The sequence below is a fragment of the Anastrepha obliqua genome, chromosome 3 (genome assembly GCF_027943255.1).
Source record: "Anastrepha obliqua isolate idAnaObli1 chromosome 3, idAnaObli1_1.0, whole genome shotgun sequence".
Taxonomy (NCBI): Eukaryota; Metazoa; Arthropoda; class Insecta; order Diptera; family Tephritidae; genus Anastrepha; species Anastrepha obliqua.
In genome coordinates, this window is record NC_072894.1 from 96,012,011 (window position 1) to 96,035,710 (window position 23,700).

Genomic DNA, 23,700 nt, shown 5'->3' on the forward strand with positions numbered 1-23,700 from the left:
CCGGCCCATATTTTTTTCTTATGTTGGTAGGCCAGATAGTTAATAAAGAATGTTATTTATCCGTTTGGAAGCGTTTGAGAGATGCTGTACGTCGCAAACGGCCGGAAATGTGGGCAAACAATTCTTGGGTTTTACATGATAATAATGCGCCATCGCACCGAGTCTAAATTATGCTGGACTATTTAACCAAACACCAATTAAATACCATCGTGCAAGCACCGTATTCACCTGATATGGCCCCGTGTGACTTCTTTTGGTTTCCCACGTTGAAGTTACCACTTCGTGGAAGGAGATTTCAGTCGATAGAGGAGGTCAAAGAGAATGCGACGAAGGACCCGAAGACCATCCATCCAGGGGTGCATGGAGAATTGGGTTAAACGTTGCCACATGTGTAGCTTCAGACGGGTCATATTTTGAAGTAGATAAAGTAAATTTGCCTGAAATTTAACTCTGTTTTGTTTTATTTAAACATTCCCGGTACTTTCTGATCATAGGGTATATCAAGATAGCAGGGCCTGTCATATGGATACGCAAAATTGCCGTACGAATATAGTGTAATTTGTAGGTATTGAATTGTATACACAAATTTACATACACATCTCATTGTATTTATTTTATGTACCCACAAAAATTTACTTTAAATTTTGTGCGGTTAATTTAGCTTATGCGTCGTAGATTTAATACTCGCAATCAGAGCTAAAGCACTCGGCTGTTGGAAACAAGAAAGCAAATTAAGAAGCAGCCTAAGCTCGAGTTGGCAGTTCTCACGGCAAATTCAATAAATTAATCAAACAAATTGTTATCAAAATTATATATATATATATATGGATGTACAGATGTATATACAAACATATGTGTGTATGTGTGTGAGTGTCGGGCAAGTAGTTTAATAAATTTTTCACTACTGCGTATTACAATAAATTCCTATGATATGCTGTATCTACTATATACAATATACACACATTTTATTTGAAAGAATCGGCGCCTCAGAGGCGCAAGCAATGCTGTCAATTGTGACCAATTTCGGCAATATGAATATGAATGAAATGTAGTGTACTCAAGCACCACACCACCATAAGCTTTAGCGTAACCTCCTCACACCACGCAAAAAGAAAAATTAATGGTTTCGGGAAGTTATAGCCACATATATGTACCTATGCATGCCGTCAAATACCGTATGCTCCCTGTTGTAATTCCATTGAAAATGCTCGGAAGCACTATTGTGTTGAACAAGCACAAGTGGATAAGATGTGATAATATGCCGTAATAATTTGTTCTTTACCAGGTACTTCACTTTCACGCTTTTGTTTGTTATGATGTGGGGTGGTAAGACTAGTCGTGTGTAAAGTTAAGTACTCGAGATGGTTTCAAGGATTATTTGCTTTATATGTTCTTGTCTCATATATTTCGATGCGAAGGAGGGTATGTCTTTATGGGCCTAAAGTTGAACCCGTCACTGATTTACGATCTTTTCACAAACGAAAATCTTAACATGCCTTGAGATTTAGAAAAAAAAACGGAAACAAATGGAAAACTGAAAACACAAAGTCAGACGATAGTGGTGTAGTAATAGTGTAAAATGTAGATATAGTGTAAAAATACATTTCATTCAAACTCTTTCAAGTTTTTATGAGGCGGACTAAGTTTCATGCGATCGCGCATTTGCCCATTAATTAGCACGGGGCATAAATATATTAGGGGTATTCATCTTGTGGAACAACATCAAGACGCACACCACAAATAGGAGGAGGAGCTCGGCCAAATACCCAAACAGGGTGTACACGCCAATTATATATATATATATATATTCATCTAAACACTGAAATGCCTCGTACGCCAGGTAAATCAGCTGTCAAATTTTATATGAGTAGTGGTTTACACAAATAAAGTAAATTTAAGCTACGATTACTGCTTCGAAAAGAGCTCTGTCTAATGGATTAACACAAGTATTTCTGGATATGCGTTCATGCAAAATGCGTGTAATAGTTAATATTTCAACATTTCGTAAATTTAGATATAATATGTACATATGTTGGTGGGGTATTATTTTGTCTGCATAAATTCATACTCTTGCGACAAACTGAAAGTAGCGTAACCTAACTTAACACTTCATAGGAACACCGACATTGAACTAAATCACTTCTTCAGCTTCATTACACTTTATAGTATAGTGCATATACATACATACTACTGATGAAGAGCAAACTTTTTTTGTCGCCCTCTTACATTTTTCATCATATCTTCAGCATATATAATCGGATTTTAGAGTATAGTATATCGTTGTTTTTGCCGCGGGAAGGCAATTTTTGTTTGTTCCAAAGTTAATTAACCTCAAGTAACCTATTCCATTTTGCATACATACATTAGACTGGGTCGTTGCAGAAGACCACTCCTGTATTCAAAGCTTATGTTGAAAGAAAATTTTGTTTTTTGTTTTTTTTTCTAAAAACTGCCAAAATTGTCATATTCACTTTCATAGTTATTTGGTGGATGGTTCCATATGTAGAAGTCCACGCAAGTGAGGAAAGTTACTGATCGCCATTCATTTGGGAGTGGCCAAGACGATTCTTCTACATGTGGTTCAAGTAGCTCACAACTTCCGGGATTCGCCCAAGTATCCTCTGGGTAGCTTCTGAACAGCCATTCGAGAGCGAGCCAACGTGATAAGGCGAAGCGTCCCAGGATAGCTGGTTGTGAGCTGAGTTCGGGACTCACCACATCGTGCTTAGCGATTTCAACGCCGGGGTGGGCAAGGAAGGAATTTTTGGTCTCACAGTCGGAAAATTCAGCCTGCACAACGAAACATCCGGAAACGGACAGAGGCTGATCGATTTCGCCGATGCCCGAAACATGGTAGTCTGCAGCACCAGATTCCAACATAAGAAAATACACCAAGCTATCTGGCACTCTCCCGTTCGAAAAACGCTAAACCAGATCGATCATGTTGTGAAAAATGGAAGACACACTTCTAGTGTCTTAGATGTACGTACAATCCGAGGACCTAACATAGACTCGAATCATTACCTCGTTGCAGCCAAACTGCGCACACGCCTCTGTGCAGCAAAAAACGTACATCTACCTACGCAAAGAATGTTCAACATCGAACAGCTGCAATCACAACAGACAGCCAGAAGATTCTCCACTCGACTCCCACTCCTACTCCCAGAGAGTACTGCGCAACAATCCGGCATGCACGAGTAATGGAGCAACATTTTTCGTTCTCTACGTACCGCCGCCGAAGAAGAAATCGGATTACGGCGAGCCCGAAAAAGCAGTACGACGAGGAATGTCATGCTGCTGCAGAAAGAAAAGATGCTGCATATAGAGCCACACTGCGATCGGTCGCAACGCGAGCGTTGTGGGAGCTAAAACAGGAAGGGAGACGTATTATCAGGCAGAAAAAACGAGAAAGTTCGGCGGTTTACAGAAGGTTGTAAGACCGGGGCGTTTTCCTGTAAGATCAAAGACGACGATCTGGGGACTACATCCAGAGCATACTTAAATTATGAAGGGAACACTTTTTGAATCTGTTAAATAGTCACAGCTGCGCATGTCACAGAGAATGTGAAGACCCCGATATCCCAATCGTTGACGACAGAATTGTCGTTCCGCTACCCAACCATGACGGGGTAAGCATGGCTATAGAGCGGCTAAAGAACAACAAAGCCGCGGGCGCCGACGGACTGCCGGCTGAGCTATTCAAACATGGCGGCGAAGAGCTGGTAAGGTGCATGCATGCCGATGGGAATTTACGTGTGCTCCGCCTAATAAATAAGAAGGATGATCCTGCAATCTGTGCCAATTATCGCGGGATTAGTCTTCAAAATATGGCTTATAAGGTTCTAGCGAGCGTATTGCGTGAAAGGTGGAAGCCCACCATCAACCAACTGATTGGACCTTATCAGTGTGGCTTTAGACCTGAAAAATCCACAATTGACCAAATATTCACAATACGCCAAATTTTGGAAAAGACCCATGAAAAGAGAATCGACACACACCATCTTTTTATCGATTTCAAAACTGTATTCGACAGTATCATCAAAATTAAGAAACATTTTTTGCTAATAGCGGTCGGCCTTTGGTAGGCAATGATAAACCTCCGAGTGTATTTCTGTCATGAAAAAGTTCCTCATAAAAAATAACTGCCGTTCGGAGTCGGCTTAAATTTATAGGTCCCTCCATTTGTGGAATAACAACGCTACAAATAGGAGGAGGAGCTCGGCCAAACACCCCAAAAGGGTGTATGCGCCAATTATATATATGTGGGACTCGTTTTCCGTTCAAATAAAAATCGAGTTTACACGTTACATTTAATATTACAAACGCGTCCGACCAGCCCTGTGCTTCTGTTTGAATGAATGTCCGTTTTTCTAACGTTTTAGTTCGGAGCCCTTTTCGTTCGGCCAGTGATGCCCATTACAATTAAGTTCATTCAATATGCAAAGATGCATTTACTTATGTTATAATCTCAAAGTTATGTCCACTTCTCTTAGTCCTTCGTTTGTCTGTCAATCCCACATTCGACCATCCTGATGTTTCATTCGACTCGAATGAAGGATTCCACGGCTTCATGGCTACGGCTACTCTGCCACTGTACGCGTTATTCTCAGCCTTTAATATCGCCGATCTTTTCTATGGCATAACGACCATATCACCTTGTACGGTCCGTAAAATTTTGGCTTGAGCTTAAGTCCGGTTCCATACTGAGCGCGCTTTTTTGTTTTTTTTCCCCCTTGTTCACTCCACTCAGGAGCTTAGGGCCTCGACAAGACTCAGTCTTGCGCGGTTTCTTTAATCTTTTTGATTTCTGACAGGCTAGGTGATTAGCCTGCCGCTACCAGTCCTAAGTACTAGTCCTTCGTTCGTCTGTCAATTCCACATATACATATGTATATATTTAACATCTAACAATGTCGGCCTGGAAATCCAACGTAGAATATCTCTTGCCAACAAGTGCTACTTTGGACTAAGTAGGCAAATGAGTAGTAAAGTCCTCTCATCATGCCCGCCCTAACGAATGGCGCAGAAGCATGGACGATGACAACATCCGATGAAGCGACACTGGGAGTGTTTGAAAGAAAGATTCTGCGCAAGATTTTTGGATCTTTGCACGTTGGCAAAAGCGAATATCACAGGTGATAAAACGATGAGCTGTATGACGAAAAAAAGGATACATGTTGTCAGCTGTTAAAATATATTAAACTTTTAACATGTTCAGACTAAATAGAAGAAAAACAAACTAAGTGGTTGTAAAAGTAAATTTTCATTTCATTGAACGAGTATATAAAAACAACTCTCATTTACGTATTAAAATTTATTATGAGTTGTCATTATGTGAGTTGCTTCGTTCATCGCTAGGCCACCCCCTTTTATCTCCTTCAAGAGAAAGCGACTACATTTTCCATAGACCAATTCAACACAGCGCTCCTGTCAAAATTGACGACAGAAAGTGGACTAAGACAAGCGAGGAAAAAGCGAATCTATTTGCTGAGCATTTGAGAAAAATTGAAGTCATTAAAGAAGTAGAACCTATTCAGAGGCCCAGGTCGGCATAATTGAATGAGGCCCTTCTTAGTGCATAAAGATTTTGATTATGTATGGAATTTTGCTATTTGCGCGGTAAGGTAGTAATATATGACTCGGGTTTTTTTTTCTTTTTTTTCGAGACTATGTAGACATAACTTCCGCTGTAATGACTGACAAAAATACATATTTACTTTTAACTTTTATAATTCAGGGAATTTTGCAATAAAACTGTGTAAATATACAGTCAGAAAATTTTACTCTCGTATGGTACATATAGTATGTATGTATGTATATATGTATTACAAGCTTGTTCATATGCATATAGCGTCGCCAGCAAGTAACTCTGCAAATGTGTATGTATAAACTCTGATTCATCAAAATTACATTTTCGTATGCCATTGGCATACATATGTATTTTTCTATGTAAATTCCCACTATTATGTGAATAAAAGAATATTTGGTATTACATTTTGCACTTTTAGGGCTTCCCCAGCCTCTTGAGACATTAAAAACTTTACTAAATAAACGGCATGAAACGCATTTCATGTTGAAGTTTGGCCACCCTATACAACCTGAATCCTAGGCTTGCATTTTGCCATACAAAGTAGTCAATCCTAATGACTCCTCGAAATAAGTTGTGTTAATTACGCCCTGCATGCACCAGGTGTGTCAAGTTTTCAGGTTATTTTCGCAGAATTTGGTTTTTTTTTTCTCAAAAAATTACGCTTCGACCGAACAAAAAAAGGAAATTTCTCACTCTCCGTAAAACTTGAGTGTATCTTGAGTGTATGCGTTATCCGGAGAATTTAAGGCACCTTTCTGGTCCAAAGACGTGAAAATGGAAGAAAAACAATCGGTATCAATTGAAAATCGTTTCTATTCATTAGATTCATTCTTTATTTACAGAAAAAAATCAATTTTTTCAATGACATTAATAAAAAAAATTGTTTTCCCTGACGTAACACATGCCACTGGCGTAACTGATTGGGCTGCTCAGGTACATCTGAAAAAAAAATTCGGTCGATTATTCATCAGGAGATATGTATGTCGCTGTGGTCGGTAGCAGATTTACAAAAAAAAATATTTTTTCCAAATATTTTATCTGTTTATTGGAAGAACAAAAAAAGCATTTTTTTCACGTTCTAGCTCTTGAAAAAAATAGAAAAATGTATTATAGAATTATAATTCTGCTACCCGCGAGAGCCACAAGTCTACTCAATAACGTATTAAAAATGGAAATTAATCGATTTAGTACTTTTTGAGAAATTACCAACGCCAACGCGAGAAAAACACGGTTAACGCGCTTATACCTGGGCGTCGTACTCCAAACCGGTATCGTTTTAAAGGACTGTAACGTCTAAAGTACAACGAATTTCAATATAAAAATTTGCAAGTATATTTTTGAAAGTATAAACTAAATAACATGACAAAAAATCGATTTTTTCGAAATTCTAGACCGGAAAGGTGCCTTAATTTGTTTTGCGCAAGAGTTAGTTGTTTCTAAAACTTGTTCCCGGTGGCAATTTTAAGTTATAAAATGTACTCTTTTACAATAAATGGTTGTTGCCCTCAACACATTGCATTTTTAGTGAGTTGATGGCCTCATTAGTATCCTTACCTGAAAAAAATATTTGGGCATTAATATTTGGAATAAATTTACTGTCTATACAGTGAGAGGATTTGTAAGGTTTCTAATTTGTACCATAGTAGAATTTTCCTTGTTATTTTCTCTTACAAAAAATGCAACATTTTACCAAACTTATCATAATTTTAATAACCATGACAATCAAGATAAGTTTTGTGAATTCAACTTTATTTCAGAATTTAGATAGATTGAACTCTGTTATATAAATTACGCCAATTGACAAAACTTTAGTTTTAATTTGGCACCGGCACTTTTTTGCTATTTTTTAATTTTTTTGTACTCCCTAAGGTGGAAAAAAGAAAAAATCGTTTAAAAAACCGAAACCTGTGATAATTAGTATTAAGATTTATATCATATTCTGTAAATTGTGCGATAACATAAATATTGTAACTTTTTTCTACTTAATAAACTCTCTTATCTTAAAACAGGTGTTGGAGAAATTTGGCACCCATATTATTGTGTGACAGGTTAGGTTAGGTTGAAACGGTTGTCCTATGGGGCACAGTTAGACTCATAGCCCATTGTGACGCCGCGTGACGAAATTGTCCTTATCTCTCCTAAAACCACATCATTAAAAAATGGTCTACCAATATTAGTTGTCTGGATAGAGCAGGACAATGGCACAGAAGGTGCGAGATCGTCTCTTTCTCATCTAGACAGCTGCTACAGAAGTCAGGGCGTGCCCACCTAATAGGCATTGCCCCGTTAAACCTGCAATCAATGGGCTAACACTGTACTTATTATAGCAGTGATTCTGTGCGTTTAGCATTGAGAGTCGGCTACAACTGGCGGGCAATTCTGCACGTCGCCGTACGTCATCTTTCTTTACCTGCTTTTACGATTTCCTCAAAGATAAGTAGCTTACATCTTTGCAAGGTATGCCAGTGTACTCCTCGGTCAATTTAATGCATCGCCTCCGCAGTTGTTTGTCGACTGATTTGTGAGAAATTTTATGCCCGCCTGACTATCAGTGAAAATGTTGATATCATCTATAGGTACATATCATGTCACACAGTACCAGTATCGCGACTTTCATTATCGCCATCAGTTGAACCTGAAAGATACTACAGTAGTCGTGAAGCCGAAAACTGCAGGAGATTCGCAAATGTTCGGAATATATTCCTCCGCTCACTCTACCCTTGAGCTTTGAGCTATCTGTGTATGCATGCATGCACTCGCCGTGTCTTACATCGTCCCGTTCCCACTCTTCCTTTGAGGGTAGGACGGTTGTGCACGTTGTAGTAGCAAGTATGGGAAGCCCTGACAGAACCTTTTTAATTTATAAAAAAACTCTGAGGCTTTATTTCAACTACATGGTGGCGCAAAATTAGTCACGCTATAGAAGATTTATAATTTTCCCAAATGGTGTCGTACCTCAATCATTTCTGACACTTGTGAAGTAGAGCAATGCAGCACGTAAAGGTGAAAATAAAGATTTCCATCCCTCAAAATCTTTTTTTTATATTTAAAAAGAAAATGATTAATTTTGAGCCACTTGCAAAACTTGAAAATATGAAACAAAAAATTATGATTTTCTGGAGTAATTGACTTGAGGCTTATCTCTTGCAAGCGTCTAGCAGAAATCTCCCACTATACGAGGATTCCATTTGCCCTGGGAACATTTTTCCTTGCTGGAAATATCCTGATGTTCGTCGCTAGCGTCCACTAAATTTTCGGGTAAGAAGTTGAGATAGGAGCTTAAAAAGTGAGTTTTGAGTGGCATATAACAACCCAGAGTTTGATAGCTCGAATGTCATTATTCTATCAGATATTTGTAGTTACTGACTTTGCGGTTGGTCAAAATATTTTCCGCGACATTTTTAAAACTTTTACATACAGATTTCTATACGAATTTTTCTAGAATATACTGTCTTTGAAAAATTCCCTGATCTGGTGTCAGACGACAATTCTCTCAAGCGTCACTACCTTTTCTTTCAATTACATTAAACCTGAACCGTTGCGATCCATGGCTTCGACAACATTTTTAGGATGGTCGATTAATTTCCTTCTTAATTTACATATGTAAATATGCATGCCATACTCACCGTTTCAAAGGAAAACTTGAGTCAATTCGACACTATGTACTGCACATAGCGGAAAATACAGTAAAATCATAAGGAGCTGTCACACCAAATCTATGGGTGACAGAACAGAGAGAGTTTATAACGAGAGTATGTAGTAAACTATTATAATACTTAGCATACAGAATCCGTGTGACAAAAATATTGTCGATCAGTGTTATTGGTATTTATTTATTTTTTTAATTAGTGCAGAATAAAACAAATCTGCAAAAATAAAAGAGACTAGAAATCCTGCAAACGAAGTTTTTCTAACCAAACAGTACCTTTATAAGACCTTGTGGGGTTGTTTTAAGCGGTTTTGTATTGGCACATCTTTTTCGTGTCTTTAAATTTAACAAAGTTGAGGGTAATAAATAAAGATTATTATTTTCATAAAATAAATGTTAATCGTCGGAGTATGATAACTTTATTGCTCACTGTACATTAACAATTCTACTTTAATCGAAGTAACTGAAAGTGAATCGCCACATTTGAAGCAATTATTGGCATATATTGCACGTCGCGTGTTTTCCTCGCCTGGGCCACTGCACCCACTGCAACACTGATAATTTACTCGAATTTCTGGCCTCACTTGTGTGGAAGTCGCGCGACAGTTAACTTTATCAGTGATCGGCGTATTCGTTTCAACGTTATGGGTTTTTTTTTTGTAATTTTCTATGTATGTCTACACAACGCACTTGTTTATTATCTTGACAAATGCCATCATGCCGAAATGAACTGCGCAAATTTATTAAACCTACATACGATTTCTCTTCAGGCCTCAATACTAAAACACAAAGAAACTAAAGATATGAGATGTAGCGGTTGCGTAAATTGAAATGTGAAACATATTTGAAATTAACCGTTTGTTGTTTTTAGTGGTTTTAAATCCTTTCTACATATTGGCATGGAAACAAAATACCTGAGAATGGGCTATGCAGTTCGGACGAAAAGTTTCTCCGGTATAGTGTGTAGGCATGCAAACATCTTTTCCTATAGTTAAGCCGCGATCAAAGCTCTGAGGACACCGTAGTGAATATTAGTCAACTCCTGTAAGGAGGAGATCAATTATCTTGGGTGTGCAGGTAACATTTCTCTGATCGGGGTTCCAGGTCCTAGGAATATAGAGGGAAATAAAATTGCTGATGATTTGGCCGGGAAGGGGACCTCTTATCCGGTCATCGACATCCCGCCGAATTTTGTTTTAGGGGAATTGCACAACTTATTTACCAGGAAAGCGCAGAAAAAATGGAGCTCTATTTCTTCATGTGTTATTTCGAAAACTCTGTGACCAAGTACAATAGACGGAGGACTCAGAAAGTCCTGGGAACTCCACACCATTCAATTGCTAAACTCGTTGCTGTTACGGTACCATACCATTTAACCTTTATTGCATAAACTGTGGGCTTCTTTCACAGAAGGAGACTGTTGAGTACTTTCTCTGTAAATGTCCGGGCTTGGCAGCTAGAAGATTAAGGTCACTGTTCGCTTTCTTTAGTGCTACTTGGGGAGTGTCAGTGTGGTACTTCAACCATTTTACCTACCAACCTAAGCATATAAAATGCAATTTATTAAGATCGAATTGGTGAAATAGTGTCTAAGTTATGGCGGTCGCGCTTCTGTTAGACAGACTTTGAAAAATCAACATTTTGAATTATTAATGATGGAAATATTTCCTTCTTACATATTCGGAAATGCAATTTTTAGAAATGTTCGTAATAACAGAAAGTACCATCAACATCATTACGCCAATTGACCCTACTAAGGGCTTTCCTATAAGAATAAGGCGAATTCATTAGCTTTGCCTCGGTAGCCAGGCAGCCAAATAAGTTGAATAATGCTGGTATGTCTTATTTAAACATTTACAGCATTCGGTAAGGCATTTGGTATTGTCTACGTATGCGCTTAACGCTTACAGGTGCTGCTTGAATATCAGAGGAAATATAGGTGTACTTTTCCTTCTCCTAGGATCAAAGTGTCGCCTTTGCAACATAATTCATGTATAGTAAATACTGTCATAAATCATTTTATACAAAGATACATACATAAGTAATTACTCGTATTAAGAAAGTCGATTATTCAAATGCGTCTTCTTAATCTACAGTTTAATTACTTGAGTAAATTTACTTCTTGATTAATCAAAAATTAAAATTAATTGAGTAACTTGAATTATGATTAATTAAAATTTTGAGTAATCAGTTATTCGCACATCTCTAGTATTAAGTATTTCTGTACTCATATTTAAGACCCCATCTCCTTTGTCGACTTAGCGAACGCTATTTAACATATACCACTTGTTTCTTATCAGAAAGTACCTACTTATAATAATGATTAAATGCCAATGGTCACTTCCTCCGCAATGTTGCGCTCTTGCACCGCAGTCCTATTGGCCTATTGTCGTCATCCAATTAATAAATAATTACGAAATTGAAATATAAATTAGATTCACTGATAAATGTATTCATATATACTTATACATATAGTAGGTATACCGTAATAAAAAAATACAAATGTGTGGATTTAAAATATATACATAGGTATGTTTGTACATATGTACTCGTATTATATGCAAGTATTCATGTACATCTGTAATTTTGCGGTACATATTGTGTTATGGTGATTTACTTTAGTGAGAATGCGATAGTAGATAATTTTGCTTCATAAAAATTGGGTGGGTATATTCAAATATTACCAATCAAATTATACCCAGACAGAGTTATAAATTATATAATATTATATTAGGACTATTTGTTTAAAGGCTTAAATGCCTTGTCGTTTCAAAAAGAAACGTCCAAAAAAGCCAAGACTCTGGAATTTGCACAATACCGTCACTCTCTGCAGATCTACATATTAGATACTCGACGGCTATTTAATTTATTCTCATAGTTACCGATATGATAATGTGCCTCTGTTGATTTTTCGTCAAAAGCTTATGTTTTTTGTTTTTGTTTACGGTGAAAGCTGATGTGGCGGTTTGCCATGTGCTGATCTCGTAACCATAGCTTATTTTCGTTCATCAAATAAAAAAAAAATTATAATCGAAAGCCGAATGTACGTAACACGCGAAATTTGAAAACTCACCTTATTTGTTTAGCACACCTCGTATTTCACCATTTACACGGGGCACAAATGCTCTTCTGCAAAGCCTATACGGGCTTTCACGTGTTTCTTTGTCAGTAGCGACACTTTTCGTAGATTCCTTGCACATAATTTGTCTTGTCTTGTCCAAACGTCTACGCACAGTTTTTGTACTAATTGGCAAACTAAAGTCGTCGCGGATGGTTCTGGTGATGCAAATTCCATTTCCAGCAACGTATTATACATATTGCGATCGTCTTTAGAGGATATTTTGTGCTTTCGTCCGGGTGTTTCATGCTTATTTCTATAATTTGTTACCATCTGAATAGAACATTCTATAGAGGCTTGAATTTCCGTTTTCCCCCGTTTTCTTAGCCTTTTAATCTTTGCTCCCTTTTCCTGTGAACAGTGCTTTCCTCTACCCGACAAAAACCAGTACATACATAAATTGCAATCATCATCATCAATTCCTTTATCTCCCATTGAAACATAGGGCCTCTATGAAGTATTTCCACCTGGTCCTGTTTTTGGCTATTTTTTGTGAGTTCCCCGATATCCCGCATTCATTGACTTCTTTTTGTAGCGATCTTCTCCATGTATAAGAAGTTTTAGGTCGGTCCCTCTTGTGGCTTCCACGGGGGTTCCAATCAATGGCTTGTCGACAGACTTTCGTTTCATCTTTTCGCAGTGTGTGGCCTATCCATCTCTACTTTTGTAATTGTATATGGTTGGATACGGATATCTGCATTCTATCAGACAGCCCAGCTGCCCTACGAGCCCTGGATGCATTCCAAACAACATCAAGGAGTGTCTTACGATGTCGCCAATATCTCAATGAGATGGCCAAACAATATCGTATAATCTTATGCTAAATTTACGTCTGTCCAAGAGTATTATAAAACTGAATAGACTTCAAATCAGGACCTTAGTAGGGCCCTCGCAGGACACCGTCTCATAGGAAATCATGCAAAGAGATTAGGCGTTTACACGCATGATTTCTGTCGTAGCTGCAGAAATGAGGAGGAGTTGGAAACAATTCAACACCTTTTTTGCACATGCCCAGCTCTAGCCAGAAACAGGAACCGATTTTTAAAATCCTATTTCTTAACGAATATAGATAATCTATACATTTTAGGTATCAACAACCTTTTACGCTTTGTCAAAAGCTCAGGAATGATTTAATATGGAGAGGGAAATGTAGCTCAGCCCACGCGGTTCACAACGGACCCATTTCGTGGTCTAAGTGGCATCGTTGTCTCTATGTGCGATGCGGCCGCCAAACCTAACCTAACCTATCGTTGGTCATTGGCTGCAAGATGCAGTTTTGGTGTAACTTATAGTTGCTGATGGCGTTTAGCCACCACCACCTTGAGAATACGGCGGAGATATCTGTTTGCAAATGAATTTTTCCGGTTATATGGTCGGTTACAAGCCAGGTCTCGTATCCATGGATCAGTACTGAGATGACATTTGATTTAAAAAGTCTCATTTTTCTTTGGAAGGATGTTTGTGATGAGTCCAGATTTGGCGCAGCTGAGCATATGCGCCAATTGCTTAATTTATTCTGGCCAGGATTCTTTGCCATGAAGCATAAAATTGTTGTCCCAAAATGACAACATCATTTTTATAGATTTCGTTTTGTCGGTGTTGACTTGAAGGCCAAATTTACCCGACTCGGCGCACAGAACGTCGAGTTTTGCTTGCAATAGTTCATTAAAATTGCTGGGGGGTTACTCACTTTTCAAATTTTGTGTACATATTTTTAAATTAAAACTTATGTTGATTAAAAAACTTAAGCACTCCTATTATTTTGTGCAAAGCAATAACAATTGTCTCAGAAATAAAGTAATTATACTCTAAAATAACTACCACAGCAATAAAACTGTGCTTCATATTTTATTACTAGGGTCCCATTAGGTGTGCCGTTATAGCGTCACTTATATTTGTTAAAAAAAAAATTATACTTAAATTTTTATACCGATACTCCTATTATTTTATGGACAACTGGTTATAACCAATAGTTATTATTTCTTTTCTATAAGAAGTATGCAATCCCTGAAAAAAATCGCTTATCAAATATTTTTTTAAATACATGCAATTTACAGCTAAGTTGAAAGACAATCATTGGTTTGCATTCTTCTTCATCCTCAATGATTGGCGCGATAAGCGATTTTGGCTGAATTTATCAGAGGGGGTCGTTTCTTTCTCATGCTAGCACACCAAGTGAAACCAGGTGCTTCTCCACCTGATCTTTCCAACACAAAGGAGGCCTTCCTCTTCCTCTGCTGCCACGTGCTGGTAAGAATGCTTTTAGAGTTGAGGCGTTTGCATCCACTCGGTCGATATGACCTACGAATTACAGTTCAAATACAATTTCCATCAAACACGTAATGGAAAGAGTTGACAATTCTCTCAAACCAAAAGCCTGCAGATACTAGATTTGACAAAAAATGAAAAAAAGAAATCTGTTCACAAAGTTCATAAAGCACTGGCGGCATAACCGGTTTTTATTTCTTTTAAAATGAGGAAGAAGTTGCCGTTACGGTGAATGGCGAGCGCCATCGAGCTATTTTGACTGACGTTTTGTTTCCAAAATGTAATCAGCTAAACATCGACGAAGTTTGGTTTCAGCAAGACAGCGCAACTAACAATCGATTTATTGCAATAGTCCAGCCGTTATTGATGCCATACGGCCAGATTTATTGGAAAAATTAGTCAGGACTGATCGATTGGACCATGTAATTTGTAGTCGCAGCGGACATATACCGGATATCATTTTCAAAAAATATATGCCATGAAATTATCTACCAGATTATAATATAAAAAAATTTATTCCAACAATATTTTTGTATTGTATTATCATTTTAAGTTCTCAAATTCTTAAAAAACATTCGTTATAATTAAAGCTTATATTAAACGCTTTCCAGATATTCGAAATTTTTTAATATGCCTTTATTTTTCAATCTAAGAAATGGCTTGATTCATGTGTAAAAAAATCTTTAAGTATAATTATTGATAAACCAGTGTAATCTTCTTTTTTTTTGTTTGATTAATTTTCACAAAGGCGGTCAATTCTATTTGATTATAAGTTTGTGCGTGCATATTTGTAGCAATGTTTGTACAAGTTTATGTGTCACAATTATTAAAGTCACTTATGTATGTGTGAAATACAAAATGTGTGATATACATACATTCACTGGCATACCACTCGAAAGGTGGTATTGTTGGTGGTCAAACTAACCACATCCAGTCGTAACTGACTCTCTTCTTATCCAGCTGGCACTTGTGTTGAATATACCTACCTACATTCATACATATATAGTGCATATCTGCAAAGAAAAATTGTTTGCGGTTAACAGGCCGTCCAGCAGACGGCTCGACTCTTAGCTATTGTAGATCTTGAAGATCTCGCGTGCCTGTAGGTTTCTCCGCATTCAAATGCATATTGTAAGCAGCTGGGCGTATGTACATATATGTATGTATTTAGATATATTTACGACATGGCAATCATTCAATCACTCCCAGTTTCTCACGTTTTTTGCTGTTGTGTTCTTTTGACTGCCGGTCGAATTGGCCTACAATTGTTGTCGTTGCTCTTTTTGCTGGTCTTAATCAAGTTGCCAATTAGAAATACAGATGCCTACTGCTATTTCATAACCAGTGTATACAAGTAAGCGCAAGCTCGACAGCCTAGACATTCAAGTGATCGTAAAGTTGTTTAAATATTATACATACAAGCAGACATACGTATGTATTCTTTGTACATACCCTGCAGGGAAAAGCCAAACTAGTATGGAAACTGTCTAGTTCAGATACTGGCATTTAAAAGATATCATAATAGTTCGTTATTGGCTAGAATAATACCAATATAATTCCGGAGTAGATTAGATTAGGTTAAGTTAGGGTTTTCATTCTCCATAAGGGTATAGAGGGGGCCACTTAGTGAAGCAGCTTGGACTCAATTTCCTCCTATAATTTTTTAATGTGATTGCACACCGACGCAGCAATCGGACACATAAAATGTGAAAATTTAACTAGCATTAATATTTTTGTTTTCTTCCTAAACGGAATAGCTTATGAGAAATAAATTCTATGTAGACTTTTAATATGAAATAGAATATTTTGAAAAGTAGAAACTAAATGTGTCTTTTCGTATTTTAACTAGTCTAAAACTGGTTATTTTAGAAACATATCTAATTAGCGTGTCTTTTAGTTACATAAGAACCAGCAATATCGATAACTATGGTTTGACAGCCGATACTGGCAAACTGTGTTGACATTTCTCTTTAGTAAGGTTTGGCGAGTCGTCATGAATCATTCAGATTTATTAGAAAAAGCAGTTAAAAATTGGACTGATCGAAAGAACATGTAACTCGTAGAAGTGTCGAACATATGCCGGATATCAAATTCAAAAAATAAATGCCATGAAATTATCTACCAAATTATATTAAAAAAAAAATAGTTCCAACAATATTTTTCTTTTGTTATTATCATTGCTGATGCATGGCTGGACAATTGAAATTTCCTAGGACATCACGGGGTTAAAAATATGGCTTGCTAACATGGAGAAAAGATTAGACACGAACTATACAGTTGAGCTGAAAAGTGAACTGGTACAGGTACCCGAACACAAAGAATCCACTAAAAAAATGTACCGTGCTAAGGTAACCTCTTCAAGAGGTCGTAAGTGCAAGAAACAAGGATGTACTGTACTGGGTTGTCCATATTCGACGGACCCATGTGTTTTTCTTTTTTTAATCAAAGAAAAACACAATTTTTTTGAAGTTAACGATAATAATCATTTTATTTGATTCAAGTAGATTTGTTGACATCACTTTTTGAATATGATATCTCTCAAACGGCCGCCTTGAGCCTGTAAGGTGTATTGTGCCCGTTTTGCAGCATTTTCCATAGTTTTAGCTAACATTTCGGCTGGAATAGCGGCTATTTCCTCACGGATGTTGTTCTTGAGCTCTTCTATGGTCTTTGGCTTATTAATATAAACCTTTGATTTTAAATATCCCCACAAAAAGAAGTCAGGTGGCGTTAAATCAGGAGAACGCGGTGGCCAGTTAAAATCGCTATTTTTCGACATCAAACGACGAGGAAACAATTTCTTCAAAAAATCGATTGTGGTGCGAGCTGTGTGTGGTGGAGCGCCGTCTTGTTGAAACCAGAACTGCCTCATACGCTTTCGACGAATAATTGGCATCACAAAAGTGGTTATCATATCGCGATAACGCTCCTGATTGACGGTAACAGCTTAACCAACCAGCTCGAGCACCTTAAAGTAAATAAAGTTTTTGTTTATCGCCCCATTACTCATTACAATGATACTGATAGCATCGCGAATCGTCATGGAGGTGGTCATCAAAAGACTGCAACGTCACGTGAAATGGTTCAAAACGTAAGCGACTTGAGCGATATCTCCGACGAAGTGCCAATCAAATGGCAAATGAAAATATCTGACCGTAGCATCTGCCGCATACTGAAAAATGATCTCAAAGTTAAGATCCAAAAGGCGCATGATCCCACACTAAAGCAGCAACAAGAGAGACGGAGTTGCCGCGTTTCGATGACAGTCGGTTCTACGTTACCGAAACGACCCGGATTTATATCCGGCCAAGGGCTGTCACTTCAGCAGCATTCCCCGTATGTAAGTAAGGGGAATGCTTACGCTGTCACAAAAACAACAACAATGGAGTTGCTTCGCTTGGCCGAAAGCGATCGATTTCCGAACATTGTGATTTCTGACGAGAAAAATTTTCAAATTGAGCAATTCGTAAACTCTCAAAACCATTGGGATTATTTGACCACCGTTCCTACGAGAATTTGAGTAATCGATTGGCCACCAGGAGGCAGTACCCGCCACAAGTAATGGTTTGGGCCGCTGTACCCGCAGATAGGCGTCCTCCAATCGTTTTCATCGAACCTGGCGTCAAGGTAAATGCGAAATATTATCGGGAAAGTATTCTGGAGGTTGCTTTGAAGCCGTAGGCAGACAAACATTTCGGCGGCAGAGCAAGGACGTTTCAATAGGACTCGGCACCGTCTCACAAACTTCGAGTGAACCAAGAATGGCTGAAAAACAACGTTCAGAACTTCATAACGTCTACACAATGGGTCTCAAATTCACTAGACGCAAATCGGATGGATTATTCTCTTTGGGCCATTTTGAAATGGAAGGTCCGAACCTCGTCTCGAAGCGCTGAAGAAAGTCAGTGTCCGTGAGTGAGCCAAAATACCTGCAAGCCACATTCGGGCAGCTTGCGATGCGTTTCTGGACCGTCTCAAGGCCTTAGTGAAGGCAAAAGATGGTCTTATCGAGCAGAAGTAAATTTATTCTTAATTTTGTATTATTTTCACACATTTTTTACTTTAAACTGAATAAAAGTCATTTTCCAGACTAAATTTATGGTCTTTTTAATTGGTTACACTACGAGTGCCGGGCCCTGTAAACTATCAGTCACAAATTCATAGTTCGTTCTTTGACAAGCAAAATTAATTTATCTGGCAATGCCACCTGTTTAAATTTTCAGAGGCTATTGACACATCCTGTTGAAGAAGGCAAGGATCTTGATGTTATTTTCGATAAGCGTTTTGCATTTTCAAGTCATGTTAACTATGTCATTTCCAAAGTATACACCGTTTTAGGTTACATTATACAAATTACATAGGTATATAAAATTACAAACCTTTAGACGCTCATACCCTTCAGTTACTCGTATTATGTACTGCTTTTACTCGTTCTGTATTAGAGACCTCTTCCCCTAATTCCAATAGGTTGGGGAATAAGTTCGTGGCGTTTTTACCGAACACTTTTATTTAAACAAAAAACAATAAATGAATCTATAAGTTAATCAATTATAAATTCGCCGTTACTGTTTATAACCTCTTCCCAACTCCTCCCACCTCTTCCCACAAAAAATCGCCTGGTCTGGTGTCAAAGAGGTTTTTGAGCCAGTTTTTAAGGACCTCTTTATTATCGAAGGTGGCGATATTTATATAGCGACTTTCTCCATTCAATGAAGCTGTATATGATATTCTAAATAGGCGTAATTTTATTTAAATAATCTTTAGTTATTAGTAGTCAATTTTTTTACTTTTTTGAAATAAATAAACAAATAATTTTACTTTTTGATATTAAAAAATCTCTTTAGACTTCGACACTTTTTTATTATTAGCCAGTCTGTTGGCAAATGTGAACATAGAGCTAGAATTTCATGCACTACTAATCCCTACAGGGTAGGTGTACGAGTACATATGCACATTTAAATGTGTTTTTGTTTGTTTAATGGTTTCGTAATTTGCAAACAAAATGTTTGAATTGGTTTACTCGTTTTCTTTGCCTTTTTTCCTCTAATTTATTTTATTTATCTTCAATTTCACTTAACTCTCTTTCTTTTTCTTAATAAATTAAAATTTTAATACTTTTATTCTGATTTGTTCCAGGTCACATTGCATTCAGTGCATTGGACGATACCTCGCATTCGGTGCATGTCTACAGCATCAACGGCACAAGTCTTGGTTCCAAATACGTATCCGGGCGTGTAACTGGCTTGGATACAGCTACCGATTATTTGGTGGTGGCGGACGATGCTGGTGATATCACCATGAGTCGTTTGCATGGGTAAGTAATAAACGAGCTGGCATTAACGCTACTTGTGTTTGAATGTGTGTACATGTGTTTGGGGGTAAATAGCGACGAAGTTGTATGCCTTTGTGTCCACAAATTTTGCCGGCCGGCAAGCCGCTAATTTGCTCGGTCGGTAGGCCGTTCATAAAAATTATTTAAGTACGCAAGTATGTGTAAATGTTTGCCGGCAAGTTGTTGGGAAAGTCCAATTGTAAATTTTAATTTGGGGACAGGCAAGCAAAGTGAGTTTTTGTGCTCAAGCAGAGTGAATGAAAGTTAGTCCTTGAGCGTGTTGTCAGGTGACTGAATTTTTAGATTATGAAATAATACGGCATTTTTAAAAACCAACAAAAAAACAGTAAGCAAAAACCATAAAAGTCGTTTCTTAAGCACTTGTAGAGAAACACTAATATAACTTGAGAGATGAAAAAACTGAGCTAATAAATACACTAAAAATATTACTTTAAACAGATAGAGAGGTGAGTAAGCAATGAAATCAGGAGCATACACTAAGCTTCGATAATTATGCTACTTACTTGGGAATCGGCTACACAGCATTCATAAACATGTACGAGTATGTCTGGACAGAAGGAAGCTTTAGTTCCAGTTGAAGTTTGTTTCGTGTTTTATGTACCTACGTTTTTAGGGGCATCGTAAAAATGAGGATGTAGAATGAGAATCGTTTTATGATCGCAGTTGATTTTTTCCGACAAATCACGACTGGTTTGGCGACCGTTCTCCTTCAAAAGTGATTTGAGACGTTCTTCATCGAATTCAGAAGACCTTCCGCTGCGGGACGTGTCATCGACGTCAAAGTCGCCATTTTTGAACTTCGCAAACCATTTCCATGCTAAAGACTCGCCTATGACCACTTTTCCGAGTCGAAAATGTTTATTTTTGTCTCCTGGGTATTCCATTTCTAAGCCTCAAACCTAATAAAATATTAAATTACTCAAAAATACAATTAACATAGAGCGGAAAGAGTTCTTCGAATAAATACTTACCCTTTGTCAAACAGCAAACAAAAAAATATAAAAACGCTATAAACTTATTACCCAACCTAATATTTACATCCTTTACAGTAATTACAGAGGTAAGGAACCAATTCACTTGGACGCTTAGAAAATACTACAGTGGTCCGGAGTCACAAATTTGAGCTTTATGAGGAGCTCCGCGCAGAATACCCAGTAATAAAATCAACTTAGACATTTCTTGAAAAAAATTAATCTCAATGCAGCCAGGATCTTTTTTTGTCTAAGGCCCGCAAATTCACGCCAGAATTTACCCGTCCTTCTATACATGTGCCAGCTAAGATCGCACAATAATTTCGATCCTAGCTGAACAGCCGATAAACCTCCAGCTCATCTGCGATCTTATTTTTTGAAATCACGCAACATTTGTGCTTACCAGAAGTTGAAGAATGCTATAGTACTCCTTTAGAGCTTGGATATGAAACACTTTGACAATGAATGTATCAGACTGAAAGATAGTTCCAATGACTTAAGATAAAATTACTTAAGAATAAATTAAGATAAAATTTAATTACTTTTTTGTACTATCCCATGTGAATTTCAATGAAATCATGCGTCAAAGTGGTAAAGTTCGGTACCAGCCGAGCTTAGACTTGCCAATTGTTTTTATTAAAATTTTATATAGAGATAATTGACGTGCATACTGTTTCATTGTTTATTTGTCGTATTTATTTTTCACTTAATTTTATTTTAAATATATATATATATATTTTTTTTTTTTTTCAGGCTAAAACCAGTGTTTGACATTCCACTCCATATTCCAGTACAAACGGTTGTGGTAACACCTGGAAACACACACATACTTGCACCTCTGCGAGACGGGCGGTTGGCGGTGATTGCCGTGGAAATCCCCTCTGGCAACAATAAAAAGCATTCCGTACTCAACGTTTAGTAAAATTCAGAAACTTGAAGTAAAAAAGATTAGTTAACAAAAGAAAATAGTTGACTGAAATTTAGACTAGGCAGCCACAAATTCTGATATGTGTCAACAAAAAAATTGAGAGCTAAGAGACAGAAAAGCAACAAAAAATTAATATGTAAAAAAAAACTAAAATGTTACAGCCCATATTAACACATGCACACATTTAAGCTCTGGTAAGCTGGACATTTTTTGTTTTTATTCAAAAAGCTTTTCCTTGCACACATGCATATGTTTATACTCAGCGCTGCAGAAGCTAATTCATAAAACCAAAAAAATTATTTACTGCTTATTCAATAGAATACAGCGTCAGCAAACCAACAAAATATAAAATTCATAGCAAAACAGTCATAAAAACTAGCAACAAAAAAATACAGTATCAAATAAGTGTCAGATCAGTATCAGAGGCATTCAATAATCAAAAGCGTAGAAATTCACATTAAACGCATTCACACACACATATGTACATACATAGAGTAAATTCGGGTATTGTGATATAGGTAATCCTTTTTCTGCTATTACTCCATAATTTCCAACTTTTATTGACTTATTATTGCTTAATTCAGTGTATTGATGTATTGTGTAGCTAATTTTGATTTTGGAGTATTCCATTTTCAGCCAACCGGCAGATTTTCCACCGAAATCAAAAATAGTCGAAAAGGGAGGTTTGTAAAATTTGGCGGATAATGTGATATGGTCTATTCGGGTAAAGTGATATATAGTATCACATTACACGCCTATACTCCTGGAAAAGTTAAGCCCCAAACATACATGTACAAAAGTAAGACCCATGCATTTTTTTTATAGTTTCATCTATTATTCAGAACTTCAAACAAAAACAAACATTTTATTCATATGTACAGATGTATGTATATCTTTAAATAATTTATGAAAATTCTTTAACTAAATTAACAAAACTTCAAATATAATACATAGATAGATAAGTAAGTTTTGAAGAGATCTTAAGCTCCTTTTTCTAAGATGACTTACAAGACTCGCATACAAAAATAGCTTGCCGTTTAGGAGGCATTTATTGTGTGCCCAAACTGAATCGCATTGTAAACACGATAGCCATGTTGTGTTGCCTAGGTCAATCTCAAAGACCTTATTACAAAAAGCGCACACCGTGTCATTACTAGGTGAAGCCTCCATACAAGGGTATTCATCTGAACGCGGCAGTTGCAAACTTTCTTCAGATTCGCTCGAAGAACTTTCCCTATTTGGCTTTCTATGCTTATTACCGCTACGGGATTTAATTGGCTTTCTTTCTTTCTTTCGCTTCTCGACATTTCTTATGCTCTCCTCCAAAGCTGCCTTGTATGGTGATGTTGTTAATACCGTCGCAGCAGATCGTTTACCTCTGGAGTTAGTAGGCTGTTTTATTTTCGGTGGTGGTGAAATCTCCCAAGGTGTTATAAATTTGCTCATAGCTGCGCTACTAGTACTGGCGATCGGTTCTTCTAAGTTTGCTTGCATAGAAGCTTCTTTTTGAAATCGATCTTCTCTTTCAGCGATGAAGTCGGCTTCTTGAAATATATGTTTATCAAAAGGATAAATTCCAGTACACTTAAACCAAACTTAAGGATAAATTCCAGTACACTTAAAACTTAAAGTACCATTTATTGCTATCTGAGCTCTTTGAACTCTAATATATGCTTTTGAGAACAACTCAACAACGTGGAATTGGGTTATTTTTTGGCCTTGTTCTCTCATATGTCTTCTTATTTCGTCATTATAATACGTTTTAAGTGGCCCCATAAACGATCTATTGAGAGGTTGCATCTTGTGGGTACAATGCGGTGGTA

The 23,700-nt window shown here is 37.2% G+C and overlaps 1 protein-coding gene across 2 annotated transcripts in view; it reads left to right on the forward strand.

Annotated features, from left to right (window-relative positions):
• Positions 1–22,081, forward strand: part of LOC129242312 (neurobeachin-like protein 1) — a 167,631-nt gene extending 145,550 nt beyond the window's left edge. For both annotated transcript variants that reach the window (XM_054878888.1, XM_054878889.1), the window contains 2 exons: positions 19,762–19,939; positions 21,703–22,081. In XM_054878888.1, coding sequence (XP_054734863.1) covers positions 19,762–19,939; positions 21,703–21,868 — 344 coding nt within the window. In that variant the 3' untranslated portion in view covers positions 21,869–22,081. The remainder of the gene's footprint in view (positions 1–19,761; positions 19,940–21,702) is intronic.
• The last annotated feature ends 1,619 nt before the right edge of the window (positions 22,082–23,700 follow it).